This window comes from Brassica napus, chromosome A6, assembly GCF_020379485.1.
Source record: "Brassica napus cultivar Da-Ae chromosome A6, Da-Ae, whole genome shotgun sequence".
NCBI classification, from domain to species: domain Eukaryota; kingdom Viridiplantae; phylum Streptophyta; class Magnoliopsida; order Brassicales; family Brassicaceae; genus Brassica; species Brassica napus.
In genome coordinates this window covers 22,560,103-22,579,502 of record NC_063439.1, presented here as the reverse complement: position 1 = coordinate 22,579,502, position 19,400 = coordinate 22,560,103, and the positions used below count along the sequence as shown (strand labels likewise).

At 33.4% G+C, this 19,400-nt stretch overlaps 5 protein-coding genes across 6 annotated transcripts; 1 reads left to right on the top strand and 4 right to left on the bottom strand.

The window, feature by feature from the left end:
- Window positions 1-23: 23 nt before the first annotated feature.
- Window positions 24-818, bottom strand: LOC106348587 (heavy metal-associated isoprenylated plant protein 43-like). Its single transcript, XM_013788349.3, has 3 exons — window positions 687-818; window positions 531-606; window positions 24-446 (listed from the first exon to the last, which is right to left on the bottom strand). Exons 1-3 carry the CDS (start codon window positions 696-698, stop codon window positions 145-147), a joined length of 390 nt encoding a protein of 129 aa, XP_013643803.2. The 5' UTR covers window positions 699-818; the 3' UTR covers window positions 24-144.
- A 1,174-nt stretch (window positions 819-1,992) lies between these two features.
- LOC106352137 (probable germin-like protein subfamily 2 member 5) lies at window positions 1,993-4,399 on the top strand. The gene is made up of 2 exons (XM_013791815.2): window positions 1,993-3,091; window positions 3,858-4,399. The coding sequence occupies exons 1-2, from the start codon at window positions 2,977-2,979 to the stop codon at window positions 4,397-4,399; spliced, it is 657 nt and encodes a 218-aa protein (XP_013647269.2). The 5' UTR covers window positions 1,993-2,976.
- A 2,361-nt stretch (window positions 4,400-6,760) lies between these two features.
- LOC106352138 lies at window positions 6,761-7,332 on the bottom strand. The gene has a single exon (XM_013791816.3). The coding sequence runs from the start codon at window positions 7,168-7,170 to the stop codon at window positions 6,796-6,798; it is 375 nt and encodes a 124-aa protein (XP_013647270.2). The 5' UTR covers window positions 7,171-7,332; the 3' UTR covers window positions 6,761-6,795.
- Window positions 7,333-7,797: 465 nt separating this feature from the next.
- Window positions 7,798-11,405, bottom strand: LOC125610017. Its single transcript, XM_048781662.1, has 2 exons — window positions 11,321-11,405; window positions 7,798-8,396 (listed from the first exon to the last, which is right to left on the bottom strand). The coding sequence occupies exons 1-2, from the start codon at window positions 11,403-11,405 to the stop codon at window positions 7,798-7,800; spliced, it is 684 nt and encodes a 227-aa protein (XP_048637619.1).
- A 1,434-nt stretch (window positions 11,406-12,839) lies between these two features.
- Window positions 12,840-17,622, bottom strand: LOC106352139. 2 transcript variants are annotated; one of them, XR_007314457.1, is made up of 2 exons: window positions 14,603-17,622; window positions 12,840-14,511 (listed from the first exon to the last, which is right to left on the bottom strand). XR_007314457.1 is itself a non-coding variant. In XM_013791817.3 (2 exons), exons 1-2 carry the CDS (start codon window positions 14,681-14,683, stop codon window positions 14,251-14,253), a joined length of 342 nt encoding a protein of 113 aa, XP_013647271.2. In that variant the 5' UTR covers window positions 14,684-15,087; the 3' UTR covers window positions 12,840-14,250. The 2 variants fall into 2 exon arrangements, 1 of the variants encoding a protein (XP_013647271.2); XM_013791817.3 differs by having other exon boundaries at window positions 14,603-15,087.
- Window positions 17,623-19,400: the final 1,778 nt, after the last annotated feature.

Sequence of the window (19,400 nt, the reverse complement as noted above, 5' to 3'; positions counted from 1 at the left end):
TTAAGAGTTGGGTCAGAAAGATGGATAGGTGCCAATATAACAAAGATTCATCATAAAGATATATGAAACATGATAACATAAAGTTCTGTCTTGGCTACAAACTGAAGGATTTTTACATGAAGGCTAAAGAGATGGAAAGAGGATTCAAACAATGGTGCAGCCGCTTCCGTTACTATAGGTACTAACTGTTACCATGTCACAGTTGTTGTTGTAGTATGGAGGGCAATACGGAGGAGGGCAATACGTTGGAGGGCAATACGGAGGGCAAGGCTTACAACACACTGGCTTCGGTTCTGTTTTGGCCTCTGGAGGTTTTGGTGGTCCAATGTTGACTACTACTGGTTTTTGTTTGATCTTCCATAGCTTTTCTGCAACGCAGATTGGATCCATCGTGCCAACCACCGTAAGCAAGCTCTTCTCTTCATCCAGTACAACCTGATTCACACCTGCATTCAAATTTATCTTTTAGCTTTTCAACAAACCTTATATATCTGCGGATTTGGTAACATGTTTTTTATAAAAAAGCATACCTTCTATCTCTGCAACAGCTTGCATGATTGCATTTTTGCATTTCCCACAGTTGATGTCCACTTTCATCTCAACTTTCTGCTCAAAACCGTTGTGTCATTGAGAAGAAAAAAAATATAAATATCTTTTTCATATCAGTAGTATGAGCATGTTCTTACCTTAGCCACCATGGTTAAGATTTTTATTGGGAAGAATATGTATTATTATGGAATCTAGAAATGAATAGAGAAGAGAAAAGTTAGAAACATATAAAGAGAGAGATGGATGAAGCAGAAGCAGTTAGAGTTTTGTCTCTAATTTGTCTCATTTCTCACCATCTTCCTTTTTAATATAAGAATCGTCTTTGTAACAGTTTGAAGAGCGACTTGACTTCGACTGAGGGTCTGACTGGTTCAAACGCAGCGGTTGCGGTTGCGGCTGCGGGCGTTTGCGGATGCGGGTGGTTGCGGTTTCTAGCGGTTTTAAGAGATTTGTACGACTGGTTCTGCGGTTAGAAATTGATGCGTTTGCGGGATACTTATGACTGGTTAACTACCAAATACAGCATCGGTTAAATAATAAATTAACAATATTTATATTTTATATAATTATAAAAATATCAAAAATCATAATATTATAATAAATACGTAAATTATATTTTCAAAGTTATAGTTTTAAATTTTTAAAATTATAGAAAATATTTTTATTTTAAAATTTTATAATATTAATTAAAATATAATAGATATATTTTAGTATTTTTATAATTCCATTTTAAAAAATTTATTGAATATTTTTTATTTTTGTATTTATATGGTTTTTAAAGAAAAAGAAAAAAAATTATCTTCCCGCAACCGCAAACGCTAGCTGGAACCAGCTTTTGATTTTAAGAGGTTCGGAGCGGTTTGAAGCGATTTGTAGCGGTTTGTATGATTGTTTCGAAACGCTGTCAACCGCTACCAACCGCAAAAGCTGCGTTTGCGGGTGGTAGCGGGGAAACCAGTCAAGCTCTAAGGGTCTGGCTGGTTCAAACGCAGCGGTTGCGGTTACGGGAGTTTGTGGATGCGGGCGGTTGCAGTTTCTAGCGATTTTAAGAGATTTGTACGACTGGTACTGCGGTTAAAAATTGGTGCGTTTGCAGGTGACTTATGACTGGTTAACTACCAAATGCGGTAACAGTCAAATAATAAATTAACAATATTTACATTTAATATAATTATAAAAATATAAAAATATAAAAAAATATAAAACTATAATAAATATAAAATTTATATTTAGAAAGTTATAATTTTAATTTTTGAAAATTTATTAAAATTGTTTTTATTATAAAATTTTATAATATTAATTAAAATATAATAGATATATTTTAATATTTTCATAATTTCAATTTTAAAATTTTTATTAAATATTTTTACTTTTGTATATATATTGTTTTAAAAAAAAGAAAAAAAAATTTACCATCCCGCAACCGCAAACGTTAGCTGGAACCAGTTTTTGAATTTATGAGATTCAGAGCGGTTTGAAACGGTTTAGAGCGATTTGAATGATTGTTGTAAACCGCCAACAACCGCTGACAACCGCTACCGACCGCAAAAGCTGCGTTTGCGGGTGGTAGCAGGAAAACAAGTCGTCCCCTTAAGTCTTTTAATCCCAATCTTTAACTCACTGTAGCTATATACGTATCTCTCTGTACGTATGCGTTACGTGTGTGTGCTATAGATATTAATATATGTACATTTTTTTAATTGTAGTTTTTCTTGGTAGCAGTTACTTGGTTGATATTTAACATTCTAGAAAGATTTTAGCCCCAAAGTCTTATCAATTCGCAGTTGACCCTTTATTTTATATAGTACTAATCATGGACATATTATAATTTTGTGCACTTGACAATGACATTTTACCAGCCAGTATCTGTCGGCCTTTCTCAAGAATCCGGTTCGACATGGTCCGGACATATATGAATCTTCTGAAAACCGGACCGTGATTCAGTTGATCTCCCCGGTTTGATTATTAAGGTAGAACGATCAGTTTTGTTAAGAAACGAAATAAACAGCCAACTTCAAGTTACCTTTTTTATTCTTTTTATGCAAGTAATCATTTGAGTTTGGTGATTAGGAAACCTTCATAGTTACCAGGAACTCAGGAAGATAAGTTATTTTAGGTAAGTTTCCTCGTACGGTCCTAACTACATAACCTAATAGATGTCAGATTAGATGTCTCCATTATCCAATAAATAAACCCTGTTAATCACAACCGCCCTAAGTATTAACTAACAATTAAACCCTGAAACCTAATCTTGTCTATATTAAGTCCTAACCCCACCTTTCACAATTTGCCTAATAATAAACCTTAAAACCCTCTTAATATTTTATAAGAAGACGCAGTTTGAAAGCTAGTCTCTTCGTTAATTTATTCTTTAATTTATAAAATTCATCAAGAACAAATTAACTCTTTTTCAGAAGAAAAAACATAATGGCGTCTATTGCGACCAGTCTCGTTGTTATTGTTACCATGTTGGTCTCAGCCGTGGCCGTAGCTTCAGAGTCCAACATGCTTCGAGATGTCTGTGTTGCTGATTTGTCCAATGGTATATACATACTTCAAACAATAGATTGTGTTCTAATCAGTTTTATGTTTCGAAAAGTCTCGTGATAATTACGTTTCAATATATTTTTTTATTGATCGTTAGAATATAAAACGAGCCATTCTTTTAGTGTTTCATTTTCCACAACATATTATTTAAAAAAATCCTACCTAACTTGAATTTATATCATTAAGGCTGTAGCCCATCTTGAATAATTTGGAAATTTCCATCACATTCATTGAATCTTTCGGGCCACCATTTGATTTTCCGACCATCTAACTTTGCTGTGATTTTCATAAGAAGTTACATAGGAATAGAGGATGAGATCTTTAAAGTTGATGCATGGTTAGTTGTTATAGCACATCTTCAAGAGCTTCCTAAAATTTTATCTGGATTCACTTCAAATGACACATTTGTTTATTATTAGAAATTAGTTTTTCTCAAACGTTTTTGAAATCAATATAGTTATATGTGTGTTCTTTTTTTTGAAACACAATATAGTATATATGTGTATCTTAAGAAGTTAGTTCGTAAGTTGTTACATTTGAGACATAACGAATTCAATAATTGAAGCATAAAGTAGGTGTGAAAACATAGGATTGAATCTTCAAACATTTCTTTTCCAACAATATAATTTTATTTTCAAAATTATTACATATTTAATTTTTAAAAATCTTTTGATTTGGTAAGAGCTTCCTTAAAAAAAAAGAGAGAGAGATTCTAATTTTAAGGTTTTAACATTTTTATTTCGACTTTATGACAAATGAAGCGGTCAAGGTCAACGGATACACATGCAAGGACTCGACACAAGTAACACCCGAACACTTTTACTTTCAAGGCTTAGCCACCGCCACAGCTGCCTCAAACACAAGCACCGGGGCCGTTGTAACCGGAGCCACCGTGGAGAAGTTACCAGGACTCAACACTCTCGGTCTCTCCATGTCACGCATTGACTACGCACCAAACGGCCTTAACCCACCGCACATTCACCCACGTGCTTCCGAGATCATCTTTGTCCTAGAGGGTCAGCTCTACGTAGGCTTTGTAACGACCGCTGGAAAACTCGTGGCCAAGTACATCAACAAAGGAGATGTTTTCGTTTTCCCCAAAGGACTTCTCCATTTCCAGAAGAACATTGCTAAGTCGGCTCCTGCTTCTGTAATAGCGGCTTTTGATAGCCAGTTGCCTGGAACACAGTCACTAGTGTCATCTCTTTTTGGAGCTCTCCCCGAAGACATTCTAGTTAAGTCATTCCAGTTCAAACCCAAACAGGTTATGAGGATCAAGTCCAGATACCAACCCAAGAAATGAAAAAAACAATATTTTTTTTCTTCTCTTTTTTTATTCTTGGTGATAATGTCTGTAATAAAAATCTTTTTATATGAACTTGACCAATTCATTAGTCTCGGGAAGCTATTTGAGCTTCAGCTTTGTAGTCTTCACAGACCCTTGGATATTAAGAACACCAGATAACAAGTAAATTATGAACTCTGTCTGATCTTATTGAAATCTCAACGTTTACAGAAACTCAAAGATTAAAAAAAAAGATAAATAGAAGATGATGCTAAACAAGTAACCATCTCATAGATTCAACATATTCAGCATAAGGAAACTAGAAAGAAGCATCCTTCTTATTTACAGGACAGTTATCAAGTCTTGTGCAAAGACTCTGTTCCCCTCAGAGTCTCTGCTATCCCTTTGAATCATGTTGTTTCTTGCCGCCAAAGCTTTCCTTGCTCTTCATATGCTCTTCTGTTTTTCCTACGAAGATAAATCCTCTGGAACGTATCATATCACTCGGCAAAATACTTGTTCAGCGCTCCATCGAAATACTTGTTCAGCACTTCAGCCTCAGCGTGTCCCATGTAAAGATAACCACTTGGCTCTGGAGCAAACTGTAAATAATTGAATATTGTCGCGAGTCTTATTCATGTTATATAAGACTAATATATATTTTGACAAAAAAATAAATATAAGACTATATATACAACCTTCTCAGCCAACTAGATAAGATATATCCTAACACTACGTACATCATGTCTCTTTAACATATATCTCTTAAATCCTCATCATTATTCAATACAAACCGGACCTTTCTAACTGGTTTCAAAGCTCGTTCTTGATCCTTGGACCTTGGTGGTGCAGCAGCAGCAACAACGACAGGCTTCCCTGATGAGCACTCTTTCACAATTGTAGTATATGTTGCCACTTTGTTGAGAGGCTCAGCGTAATCAAGAAATATTGAGTTGAACCATCTAAACAAACTCTGATACTTTTTTGGGATTTCTTCAAACATTCCCATCTAAGGCCGGATCCTATATAATAACAAAGAGTTTTAAACCCTTTAGTAAAAAAGACTATATATCATAAGCAAGATAGTGAGTATTCATTTACCAGTAAGAGCTGACTAGATAGCAACGTCAGCAATGAAGTTAAGTTTTTCAAAATAAGTTTTTTTTGTTAATATTTTGAAGTAACTGAATTACAGTTAAATTTTATTTTTCTGAAAATGTGACAAAGGTAAAGCTAATCTCTCAATTTTTATTCATAGTTTCTCAAACAATAAGCCATTCTTAAATTTTCTACATTCTCTTTCATATATATATATATATATATTATTACCTTTTGGGTGAAATACTTTTTTTAGAAACCACAAGTTTTTTCCACTTTTTACATCACTTGGACTCAATTTGCTATTTTTACCCACTACAGCCTATAAAAGATCCATCTTTACTTATTTTTTCCAAACTTGGATTTGCATTGATAAGTAGATTAAAGTCTTCAATTGACCAAAAAAAAAAAGTGTTTGTGATTAGGATCTGCTGTACCATCCAAAAGTATGCTCAGGTCATCTGTCTACTAGCATTGTAGATTTGTAGGTAAGTATATGAGCAGAAAAGTGCTTTTCTTAGCAGCATCACCAACTATACTAAGGGTATGTATCCAACAAAGAAGCATCAATCTCTAGTCGTTGGACTTAGTGTGTCATAGTAAACAGATCAAAACAAACAAACAAAGCCTGCTCCAATAAACCTTAAAATGGGGACTACTTACTAGCTAACCGTACTCATACAGCAAAATCACCTAAAAATGCAATGCTCATTCTTCTTTGGACACATCCATTGCGCAAATTGCTGATATGATAACAACTTAACATGTCAAAAAAGCTACTCTTCTTTCTTCGATTCACTAAACCAGAACGAACTTCATTAAAATGAGAGAACTCTCAACCAAAGTTACCATGCCATGCCCTATAACAATCTGCTGAGACATCTGTAAGTCAGAAGAGGCATCAGCTATATTTTTGCTACATTGGGCAATAAGCCAAGGCGTGAGCACCTGAACTTCTTCAAATAGAGCCACCTGTCTGTCTTGAATGATATCTTACCATCCAAACTAAATATGAACATATCAAATTTATCCATTGACCTTTTGATCTCCTACAAAGCTAAGGATAACTCAATTCAACCGTATCAACCAATCACACATTGCTATACGAATCAGATTCCATACACAATTGCTTACCATACTGATAAATGATGATCATCATCGTCACCGGTGTAAACCATAAGAAGAAAAAAAAAACTCAATAGGCATTGATGGATTTAACGAGACGAAGAAAGTTCTATACAGATTGATTGAGCAAAAAAAAAAAGCAATTAAAAAAAAAAAAAATCTATAACAAGAATCATTCCCCCTTCACAAAATCACCGATGCGGATTACACTCATTAGAGCAGAAATCATTAGTCTCCAACATAACACGCATCATCTCATGAGTGAAGCATTCGTCGTTAGGATCAGAAACTGTAGAAGAATCCTCCTCCTCCTCCCCTTCCTCTGTTCTCCTCCGACGTCTCCTCAAAGAAAAGCATCCTCCTTTACGCGACCCAGACCTTGAAGATGATTGCTTTTCTGATTTGGGTCTCTTTCTGAATTTGTCTATAAATCGCTTCCTGGGTTTCGAAATTGAAGGCATTACTAATTGATTCTCGCTCTCAATACCATCCTCCTTCTTCCTATTGTGATCGTTATCGACTCCGTTATGTTCACCCACCGTTATCTCCCCGCGGCTTCCAGGCATTAACCAGACGCCGTTTTGGAACGTAGAGATCGGTTTGGTGGTTGAGGAAGGGAAAGGAGTTTGATTTTGTTTTGTTTTTAATGCTCCTCTTGTCTCCTCCACGGCTTCACACTTTTAGGTTTCTTTTTTTCTTCAATCAAAAAACCTTCGCTGGCTCTCTGTTTCTAACCACTAATCTCGTGCTTAACGACTTTCTTAATTTAATAATTAAGTAATTAGTTTCGGTTTCTCTTCTTTTTTTTTTTCTCTTTTCGATTATGGGATGTAAACAAAATAATTTTATTGTTTTACCTTATCTCTATCCATGAGCTTCATATATAGCATATAGATATAGTATTCTACTATTTATTAATAGTATTCTATTTAATCATATGAAATAATCGTGTTATGTGAAAGTGTGAAAATGTTTTGAGAAAACAACAAGTAGCTAGACAGTTTTGTTTCAACTACTTAGGGAAATTAATTAATGATTTTAGAGAAATCATTTAATACACTAATGCTTTAGGAAAGTGGAAATATAAATTTGCAACTTTATATGACTTTGAGAAATCTACAACTTTTTTTAATAACTTTAGAAGATACTCAAACCCTACAAATTTTGTGTGGTAATTAAAGATAGAGAGAGCTTCAGTGCCTAGACGAAGTGATTCTTTTACGGACTGATGATAACACAGGTGATGATAACATTGCCTTTGAAAAGGAGTCCTCCGTGAATGTAATAACGTTGCTGACTCCGTGGCAAGCTACGCGAGAATTCCGACAAATATTAGGAGAAACGATCCTCGCATTGTTCACATATAGTCCCCCCGACCTACCAGATTTTGTGATAACGAACATTTTATCAGGGATGCTACAAGGGACAAGCGTTTTGTTTGGGAAACGAAGCAAGTGGTTGATCATAAGCCACGCAGGGATCGTATGTCTTAAGATAAACGTCTCTAGACTCTCTTGGCTCATGTCTGCTTGAGAAAGATGGTCGTCGCTAGGCATCAAGAAAGTAATCTCTTGGTTGTTGTAGAAATTTGTGTCGTTGAGGACATGGAGAAGGAGTAGGGTGCCAAAACCGTTATAAGATTCCCTAATCATGTCGGCGATGGCGGAGACTAGGTCGCTGCTTTGGTTGTCATGTCTCAATATGGGAGTCGGAGGTGGCTCGGTGGAGGCAAGAACCGTAAGAAAAAGGAAAAGAAAGGGAGCTATAATTAGGCAAAGAGATCTCGTACTAGCTGATATTAGAATCATCATTCACATCAAATTATAAGACTTAAAAAATGAACTTATATACTATGTGAGAAACTCAGAAGTTCATGAGTTTTGGAAGTTAATACTAAACCGGTATAAGCCCCGTGGTGATTAGTTGATGCATGGTTGATTCGTGACTTCAACTTTCTATCTCATTTAGTATGTGTGAAAAGAATACTCATGGTGATCATAATCGATATTAAATTAGATGGATTTAGAACTTAAAATCAAGAGTATTTGCACTCCCTACCAAAGCTTTTTAGTGTATTTAGTTATATACCCTAAAATACTGTGTGGCACTGTTTGATAAATGTTTTGGACTCTTCTACCCCTATGTTATTATGCTACCAAAATACTAATAACTAGGATAAGACCCGCGCCTTACGCGGGATTAAGTTATTATTTTTATTATATTTTGGAGAATGAAACAATAGTTTGGCTTCATTTGGATTACGGGTGTTCAATCCGGATATCGGGTTGGTTTCGGTTCGGTTCGATTTTTTCGGTATTTGGTTAGTAAAATATAACTACTATTCTAAATCCATATTTACTTTGATTTTAGTCTTTCACATACTTTTGAAAGATTTCAACGGGACGACTAAATTGATCAGCCAATCTTGTTGCTTTAAATCATTAGTGTTTATATATATATATATTATTTAGTTTGAATATTTATTAAATAAAAATTCATATGCGTTATATTTTATGATCATTTGTAACTTATTATAACAAAAAAATAATCTATTGATCATAAAATTTTCAGAGTGGGAATATTCAAATTTCTAATAATATATAGACGTTTTGAAAAATTCAAATATAACATATAAGAAAAAATATAAATGTTTTTATTATATATTTAATGTGATTTTTTAATATCTTTCAATAATATAAAATTAAAAAAAAAGAACTAAGATACCAAAATTGTTATCAAATATTTATTATTCATAATAATTAATTTTCATATATACGTTAATCATATTAGGTAATTTCGTAGCTTCTAATTAAGGAAAGTGCAAAAAAAATTTTGGTAGATTATTTATCAATTCGATGGTTAGTTTAATAAAAAATATAATGTAAGTCAAGATGGACCAACCTATTTTTCTAAGAATAGTATATTTTATATAGTCATTTATTAAATGAGAATTTATAATCATATAGTTCTATGATCATTCATATCATTTTATAACTGAATATTTAAATCATCGATAACAAAATTTTCAATGTGAAATATTTAATAAGTTTATAATTTATAAATGTTTTTGTGAAAATTCATTGAAAGTTTTAATATTAAAATATTTATGTAATCTTATGGTATATAGTATAATCTATATATATATATATAAATATATATGTTTTATTATTAAATGATATTTTTTACTCATATAGTTTTAAAATAATGTGTATCTTCTTATAATATTAAATAAAAGTTCATATTAATACAATTTTATGATCATTTGTAACTTATTATGACAAAAAAATAATCTATTGATCACAAAATTTTCAGAGTGGGGATCTTCAAATTTCTAATAATTTATAGACGTTTTGAAAAATTCAAAATATAACATATAAGAAAAATTATAAATGTTTTTATTATATATTTAATGTGATTTTTAAATATATTTTAATAATATAAAATTAAAAAAAGAACTAAGATACAAAAATTGTTATCAAATATTTATTATTCATTATAGTTAATTTTCACATATACGTTAATCATATTAGGTAATTTCGTAGCTTTTATTTAAGGAAAGTGCAAAACATTTTTTGGTACGTTATTTATCAATTCGATAGTTAGTTTAATAAAAAGTGTAATATAAGTTAAGATGGACCAACCTATTTTTCTAGGAATAGTATATTTTGTATAGTTATATATTAAATAAGAATTTATAATCATACGGTTCTATGATCGTTCATATCGTTTTATAACAAAATATTTAAATCATCGATAACAAAATTTTCAATCTGAAATCTTTAATAAATTTATAATTTATAAATGTTCTTGAAAATTCATTGAAAGTTTTAATATTAAAATATTTATGTAATCTTATGGTATATAGTGTTTAATATATATATATATATATATATATTTATTTTATTATTAAATGATATTTTTTACTCATATGGTTTTAAAATCATGTGTATCTTCTTATAATAAAAATGTTAAACCATTGATCATTAATTTTTAACATAATAATTTTAATAGTTTTAGTTATTTATTGTCGTTTTTAAAAATTCAAAATATAACATATACGAAAAAATCTAAATTTTATTTTTATAGCTAATTTGATTGTTTAATTTATTTTAATAATATAAAATTAAACAAAAAATGATGGAGGAGATATACATTGTTATCAAATCTTTATTATTAAACTCATTAATTGTCATATATATATTAGTCATTTATGGTAATTCCGTAGGTTTTATTTAAGGAAAGAAAATATCATATCATATCATTATATCATATAGTTTGACCAACTTATGTATCTAACAACATATAAAAATCGAATGTGGACCTACTTATTTTTCAATTGAATTTAATTGACTACCTAATTGAGTGCCACCTATGCATTGGGGCCTCTTTTAATTAATACAAAATTGAGGTTACATCTTTTCAAATGTTTCTCAATTAATATATAAGGGATCTTTGTAATTTTTTATAGCTTTAGCAAAAATTTATTTTCACAACATATCTCGAACAAAATCATTTTTCTTATTCCAATGTCAAAGATATTAATTACTTTTTGTATTACACTCACCTCTTTCCTCTACTAAACTTGTTTTAATACCCTCTATCTCTGCAAATTCGTACTCTCTCTTCCTTATACCCAGCTTGATACTTTGTAATTGTTGTGTCATATTACTGATTTTCAAAAGGTTTAATGGATTTTTCTGAATAAGAAACCCCCACCTTCTCCCTCCTCTGCGTCGAGCTCGCGGTGGCGCGTGTATTCACGCTCCTCAATCTCTGCCCCAACGTGCATGCTCGACTCCATTTGTTGACCGAGAAGCTCGTAGGGAGGAAGAAGCGTGAAGAGATGGTAGAAGAATAAGCATCATGGAGGCAAGAGAGAAAGACCAACAATTTTTATCTTGAAGATTGGTAATGTCCACTGAAAAGAACGCTATGGATTGTATTCTTTTTTGCCTAGTCTTTAATTTTTTTTTGGTCAAAACCCACTCTTTAATTTTTTTCCAACTATTTTCTTTGATTGCTCTGTGTTTTCGTACTTGATTGTTTTCTTGCTTTAGTAGATTTTCGATGAAAGTTTTGATGTAGTGGTGTGGTGTCTATCGTTCCAATAAATGTTTTTTTCTTTGTTATATCAATTGGTATCTGCCCCTTGATATTAACTCAAGCTGACCCGCCAACTGTATCGGATGCTGATTCTACAACAGAGAAACATGATGAGGAATTCAAAATTCTATAAGCCTCAATCTTAGTTTCCCATTCTTCTGTTGGCAAAGATTTTTTTTATTATGTTGGTAATCTTTTCAGTCTCCTCTAACAGATAACTCAAAACTTAACCATCTAATTAACCTATTTTCAAGAACGATCTATAGTTATTTTGTCTAGTGACTATGGCTTGTGTTGTGATGCGTTTTTCGGGATCTGATGTAGTCTATTCTCAGCCAAATGAAAATGGTCAAGCATGTGCTACGATTTTTGGAAGGTTTAATTTTTTCCATTAGCTTTTGTTCATGCAAGTTCATTGTTTGACATTCTACCACATCTCACACTGGTTCATTTTTGCAGGCAAGTTCAGTGATTGGTTTGATAGTGTTTGCTCTTGTTGGATAGACATTTACATTTTTTCGAGACAATACAAATTTTAGCCGGATATTATTTTATATGCCAAGACCAGTTGACAAAACTGATACATATATGGTTTCATTTATACGGATTATAAATAAAGAGATTGTAATGTAAATTGAGTTAGCCGGCTACAATAATTTTTTGGTGTGTCGTAAAAAACCATAAATAACAAACAGTAATAAATATTTGAATTAGATGCTAAGATTAAATGTTACACGGCTAAAATATCTAATAAAATATAACAATATATTTATCCAACATATCTAAATATACATAATAATTTAACTTTTGAATTATTCATTCAAATTCATTGGTAGACAACTAATATATTTATTGTTAGCCGGCTAACATATCTAATTATGTATAACAATTAAGTTATCCGTCAAATCTAGTGCAAAATATTGTAAAACTAAATATTTATATATAATCTATTATTTAACTTTTAATAAATTATTTTAGCCAGCTAATTATTATAATATCAGGACATTGCATTTTGATATAGAAATAGAAGTGGTTGTAACTCTCAAGCACATTTCAAAACCGTATTATAAGATTAGTTCACTTCGAATAAAACAAACGCAAGACAACTAATATGAGCTACAATTATTCTGCATTTCAAATGAACAAAAAACTATTATACGAACATTATATCTCATGTCCAACAAACAAAAGTCACGAAACATTTAATAAAGTATAACAATTTATTAAAATTGCTAACATATTTAATACCACAAACACCTATTGTTAAACGGCTAACAATTTTGTTTTCTCTCGATTCAGTATCACTTGGTCCGCCAAAAAGATATCCAAGAAAAATCCTTTTCCGGGGACAGCAAGAAGTTTAGTAGATGGCTTCTTCTGTTCTAATCATCATCCAATCAACCAACACAATCAACCAACAACAACAACACACAATTATTTATGTTTCATAAGGTTTGAAGCTTTTGTCTTTTGCTAGAACCAGTAGGTCGTCCTCTCATCTTCTTAACAGTAGGCAAGGTTCCCCTCCGCCGGAGCCACGATTGTCTCTACTAGATTGACTAACAGTGAAAAAAGGAGGTTCAGGAACAAAACACAGTGATGTCGTTCTTGTTCATCGTTCTTCTCCCACTTACCACGATACAGCCAGACTATTCAAAGACAAAAACAAGAACACAAAGGCACCACAATTTGGTCGGGATTCTGTAATAAAAAAAAGAAACAGAGGAGGAAGATAAAGAAGAAGATAAGGACCATGAGAGAGAAAAATGAAATTTTTGTTTAATCGTAATCTTACCAAATTTTTATAATATTTTTAAACTTACGGGGCACCTAATGTGACCTACAAACTCAATATATCAAAGGGTTCTAAATGTAATTTTACATACACTTTATCTACAGTAACTGCCATACTTTTACTGTATTAGGTATATTCCTAATTTCCCACTTCTTTATGGGTTTTGAACTAATTGGTTATAACTAAATTAACTAAAATCAATTGGTTATAACTAAATTAACTATTTTTTATTGTTAAGATTTTTTCAAACTTTTGATATGAAACATTGTTTCTAATACGTTTCCTCGAGATAATAGTTTTCTGACAATTAATTTGAAATTATATGGACAAGAATCTACGGACCAACTTTAGATCTAATCGGTTAAGATCAAGTTGGATTTCGTAGATCGGGTGGGCTCTGACTACTAGGTTAATATAATATGTAGAATACAGAGCAGTACTATAGGTTAATACTAGTTACTAGGTTACAACTAGTTACAGTTGTATCTTTTACATATATATAAGCTCTTATAGGAATAAGCCAACAAATTAAATCCTCAGCTTGAGTTGCACCAAATACTATGTATTGAGCTACATAAAAGAATACTCTACCAGAGAAATAAAGAAACAAAACATAGACAAACATAAAACTGCATTACACAACAAGTATAGCAGATAAAAATACACACTCACCTATATATACATCCACAGTCAAGTAAAGAACAAAATTACAAGAATCTGAAGAAGAAAATTAGGAGTTGAGGAGGTTTTAGTGAAGAACAAGATCATTAAAACCTCGTCTAGAGGCTAAACCAATAATACACAACATGTAAAACACTTTCCCACTTTTCATTTTAGCTTTTACTATTGTCTTGCACTTCTCCACTTTCATCTTAGCCTTAACCAACATTGGCTTCTGCGATTCTCCTAACCGCTCTCGCTCTTCTGCTTCTGGTTCCTCCTCTATCGTCTCTAGCCTCCCCTTTAGTATCTCATCCAAGTCTTTCCCCAAGTCACATATACTCTTGTTCTGTTAAGTTACAACACTTTTTCTTTAGAAATTTCCGTGTCTAACCATTGAAAATATATGAATCTGAACCTCAGGTTCTTGCAACATGTACCTCACAATCGCGGTGTAAGTTCCTCTTGTTGGTGCTTCCATGTACAACCCACCACATCTTCTTACACACCAAACTCCTCATATAACCTTCTCCTTCTGAAAAATAGTTTCTTCTTGTCACATCAGCTTCTCTACAAGAATGTCTTTCACCAACCCTTTTACAGCTTTATAATGATACTTTTTGGTTCTCTCAAAGTGTTACTTTACAGACAAGCTTCCATCTTTAAATGTGTTCTTCTCACTATAGTACATATTTAAAAAAACGAGTTATCATCACATTCTGTTTTGTAAAGTCTTTTATGTTCTGTAAAGTGGTCATCTCCTTTTTCATGTTATCTCTTTTCTTGCCTTTTTGCTCTCCCTTAATTGATGCTTTATCTGTCACGCTTAATCTCCAGCAATTATATTAAATAATAGTATGTTTTAGTGGGTTTACTAGTCTATCTCGTGTATTGTTGAATCAACAACTAATCCCAGACAAATGCTTTATAGTGTACTTGGAACTCGAGTTCGAGTTTCACTGGCCATTGCAGTTAACATGGCGCATTCGCATGTCTTAAAGAGACTAAAGCTCTACTTAGTGTGAAACTTTCAAAAATATATATTCAAAAAGGGAGGATATACATAAACTCAGTACAAAGATCAGTTTGATACACACTTAGCTTACTAATAAATATTTGTGTAAAATGTATCAAATATAATGTCTGTGTATAGGGGGTGGGGGGTGGGGGTATGTGTAGCTTGTGGACCAAGCATGAGTAATGTAAAGTCGTGTTTCATTATTAGGCAACAGACACAAACATATAAACATCATAAGTAGCATTTGGTTACAGTTTCATTTCTCTGTTTTTTATCTCTCTTTTTCTATATGCGCTTCTTCTCTAATACAATAGGGAAGCCCCAGTGAGAAGAGACAATGAGATTGGGATAGAAACCTTCTCTGTTCATTTTATCTGTGATGCGCGCGTAAATGCTCAAGATCCTTCTTGGTAAAACCAGTGCCTTAAGAACCAGCCTCCTTGGTCGGTTTAGTCTAAACCCTTTTGACCTACCCTCAAGCTTCTTCCCCAAGTTATGTTTTGTCGTGACCTTCTCGTGATGATGACTTAGCTTTTGGTACTGGAACGATGATCTTGACCGGTACTTACAAAGAATCCGCAACATCTTGAGCTAATTATTGTTTTGTCTTGAAGATACAAAACAAGGAAAATATGTTTTCAAAGATTTTGTTGATGAAGTGGTCGGAAAGTAGCTCTAAAACTAAGAAAACACTTAAATGACAAGTGAATCAAAAGAGAAACAAACAAGGATCAGTTTGATGATGACTGATGAGAGAAAATAAGGGGCTCCATTTAATGATAAAGAGAGTGAGGGAAAGATTCTGAAAGCACATGGCTATATTCTTTCTTTGTATTTATTAAAAACTACAAATCCCCAAATCTTCTGAGTTTTGTTCAGTTCTTGTTTAACCATACAAGTCAGAGAGAGACTGCATGCAGCTGCCATGTATTTGACCTATGTGTCTATCTATGGCTGTCACATACCAAAAGAAAACAGAGAAAAAAATATTAAGAATTGGTGTCATAGTGAATAAGAAAATAGAGAGCCATGTGCAATGATTAAATCTTAGTAAGTTTTATATCTTAAATAATAGATAAAGGAGAAGATAAGCCACTAACTAATCATTTGGAACACATGAATAGAAGAGAGGATCAAACGAGAAAGACAAAAGTCTCCTATATTTATTTCTTATAGTTATTTGTGTATATGGTTCAAGAAAATGTTCTGAAGAGTAGGCCCTTCACTGCTTCGTTGGTATCCAGTTCTTTGCCTTGCTCTCTCGTTCTTTCATGTTAGTATTTGTCACAGTTTAAATTCTTTGTTTAGATTATTTTTCGCATCTCTCCTAGTAACTCCGTTTTAAATTGAAAATCTAGTAATAATATTTAACATTTTACCAAAAAATGTTCCAAAAAAAAAGTTTACTGCAACAAAGTTTACTAGATAGTAGCATTTTGTCATGAGATGTTTGAAAAAGAGATTCAACATTTTGGGTTTTGGCCACATGTGAAAGAGACCCTGTTACATTGTCGCTATATGTTATGGGCCCAAAGTCAGCTTATTTTGCTTAAGACTGAGGCCCATTAGAAGGAAAACGTAGCTGTGAACTTGTTGACCAAGGGACACGCAAAGAGGAACCACTCTCTGACTTCGTGTCTTAAAATGAGTTGTGATTCAACGCCGAGTTCACGTTTCTTGCATGATTTTCTCCGTACACACTCAACCGATAAACCTTATGTTGATTTTTCCCATTCCAGAAACCAAATTTAATGAAAGAAAATAATGATAAAATCTAAAACTTCAATTAAGCTTACTAATCATCTGATTAACGGAGATTATACAATGATTCACTTGAGCAAAAGCAAAAAAAACATAATCAAAGATAGGAACAAACACACTGACTCAAGCGTTTCCCAAATCTCTCTAAAACCTTTTAGAAGCAGTTGTAAGAAGGCTCGTCTTGGTGCAAATGAAGGAGACGGAAAAAGCGTCTGCGGCGGTAGAAAAACGCCGATCTGAGTCGAGACCAGAAAACGCGTTTCAACTTCCTCGTGGATCTCAGCTGTGTCCACACAAACCTCTTCACTCTCCTAACAGATCTAGTAACCTTCTCCCTGAAGCTCTGTTTCCTGGAGAACTGGTAGCTCCTGAGAAACAGCTGTCTCTTCTCCAAATACTCTCCATGGCAGTAACGGTCGCCGCCGCTTCTGAAAACGAGCTTCTCACTCATATTCAGTGGAGGCTGAGGAACGGGTATTTTTTTTTCTTTTTAGGGATCTTTTATGTTTCCTTCTAAGTTTGGAAACGGAGCCCTTAAAGTAAAGGGTTTATTGAACGCAAACGCAGTCGCGTTATGTTGAAGCTTTTTGGTTATAAAAGCGTGCGTTAGTGTCTTCTTCTCTCTTAAATACTAGTAGTAGTATTTTGCTTTTATCATGTGTTACGCACTGTGTTCTTTATTGGCGCAAACGTATGTGTTTACCTTGCCTAAGTCTTTTGTCCTCGTTAATCCATCCAAAAGTCTGGTGAGACTTTAATTTAACGTTTCCCCCGTTGACCAACAACATTCCACTAAGTATTAACTAACATCTATACTATACTAAAAGGACAATATGAAGCCCTCTTAGCTATGCCACCTCAGCTGAAATAATCAACCAATCAAAAGTTTATGTTTTGCCACATCATTTTTCATTCTCTCGAACTTCTCCGCTTCGTCTTCCTCCAAAGCGTGGAGCAAACAGCCGCTCCAACACTTCTGATTCTCCTTTGCCTTCATAAATTTCTTGTGTTTATCATCCCAAACGACATGAATCTGTTCTCTTCCCATCAGCTCCACAATTATATATCTCCCTTTTTTTATTCTCCTCTCCACGCTAACCAAATTTTCAGATTCAATCAGACGTATTGAGTCCATGGCAAGAGAGATGGTGATCATTAAACAGTATCTCCACAGTCACTCACTGTTGCATTTTCTGTTGGATCTGATTTTGATGTCTACCATATAATTAAGCAGGTAGGCATGATGTTCTTTCCCACACGACCAGATCATAGATTTATGTTTATGTTTTGAATAGATTATAAAGTTTCTATTTGTTTGTCTAAATCAGAAATCTCCCAGCCTCTTGAACCATATTAATTGAGAGGGAATTTGATTTGTCTGTGTTCTTTTAACTAATTAACTTGGTATGTATTTATTCTTCATGTTTTTGAATAGACCATGAACTCAAAAGTTGAGATAGGCGATTAAGAAGTTCTCGGATGGTTGGGAGATGTGGGCTAGCTTTGAAAGTGGAGATGAAGCAGCAGAATAACTGAAACCATTAAAAGTGGAAATCTCTCATCTGAGGTCTTGCGACAGAGATGCAAAACTTGTTGGGATTGTGAAATCCCGTGTCCAACTCTATATTATCCGATTAGTACGATATTGTCCACTTTGGGCCTAATTGGCAAGCCCGCATGGATTTACTTTTGGTTTCCATCCCAAAAGGCCTCGTACTATTAGAGTTGGACATCTATTTATATATTAGACACTCCTTGTCTAATTCTCCAATGTGGGACTTAGTTTGTTATATCACATTCTCCCCTTCAAACTAAGGATCACATTCATCTCGTGTCCCACAACTGACTTCCAGAATCTTCTGACTTGATTTCTGCCACACACCTCTCATTCCTAACTCATAGGATACCCATTCATCACTCATTCATCACTCAAAGGGTATTTCGGTCTTTCTTGCAGATTTCTCGTCAACCTGGCTCTGATACCAATTGTTGGGATTGTGAAATCCCGTGTCCAACTCTATATTATCCGATTAGTACGATATTGTCCACTTTGGGCCTAATTGGCAAGCCCGCATGGATTTACTTTTGGTTTCCATCCCAAAAGGCCTCGTACTATTAGAGTTGGACATCTATTTATATATTAGACACTCCTTGTCTAATTCTCCAATGTGGGACTTAGTTTGTTATATCACAAAACTTTACTCCCGGGACCATAAAGGAAAAAGGTTCTACATGTATTCTTTAAAGAGTGTTTCACTCACCATTATTATACGGAAACCAAGTGCCTTATGTTCTTGATGATTACAGGTCTCTGCAAAGGGCATTGTGAAGGCATGAGCAAGGTAAAAACAGGCGACAGTAAGTTACAAGAGGCGACATGGGATTTCCATTACGTCTGGTTTGTTCAATCCCTCCTCTATGTGATCTAACTTATGTATGTGTCGCTGTAATGTGTATAG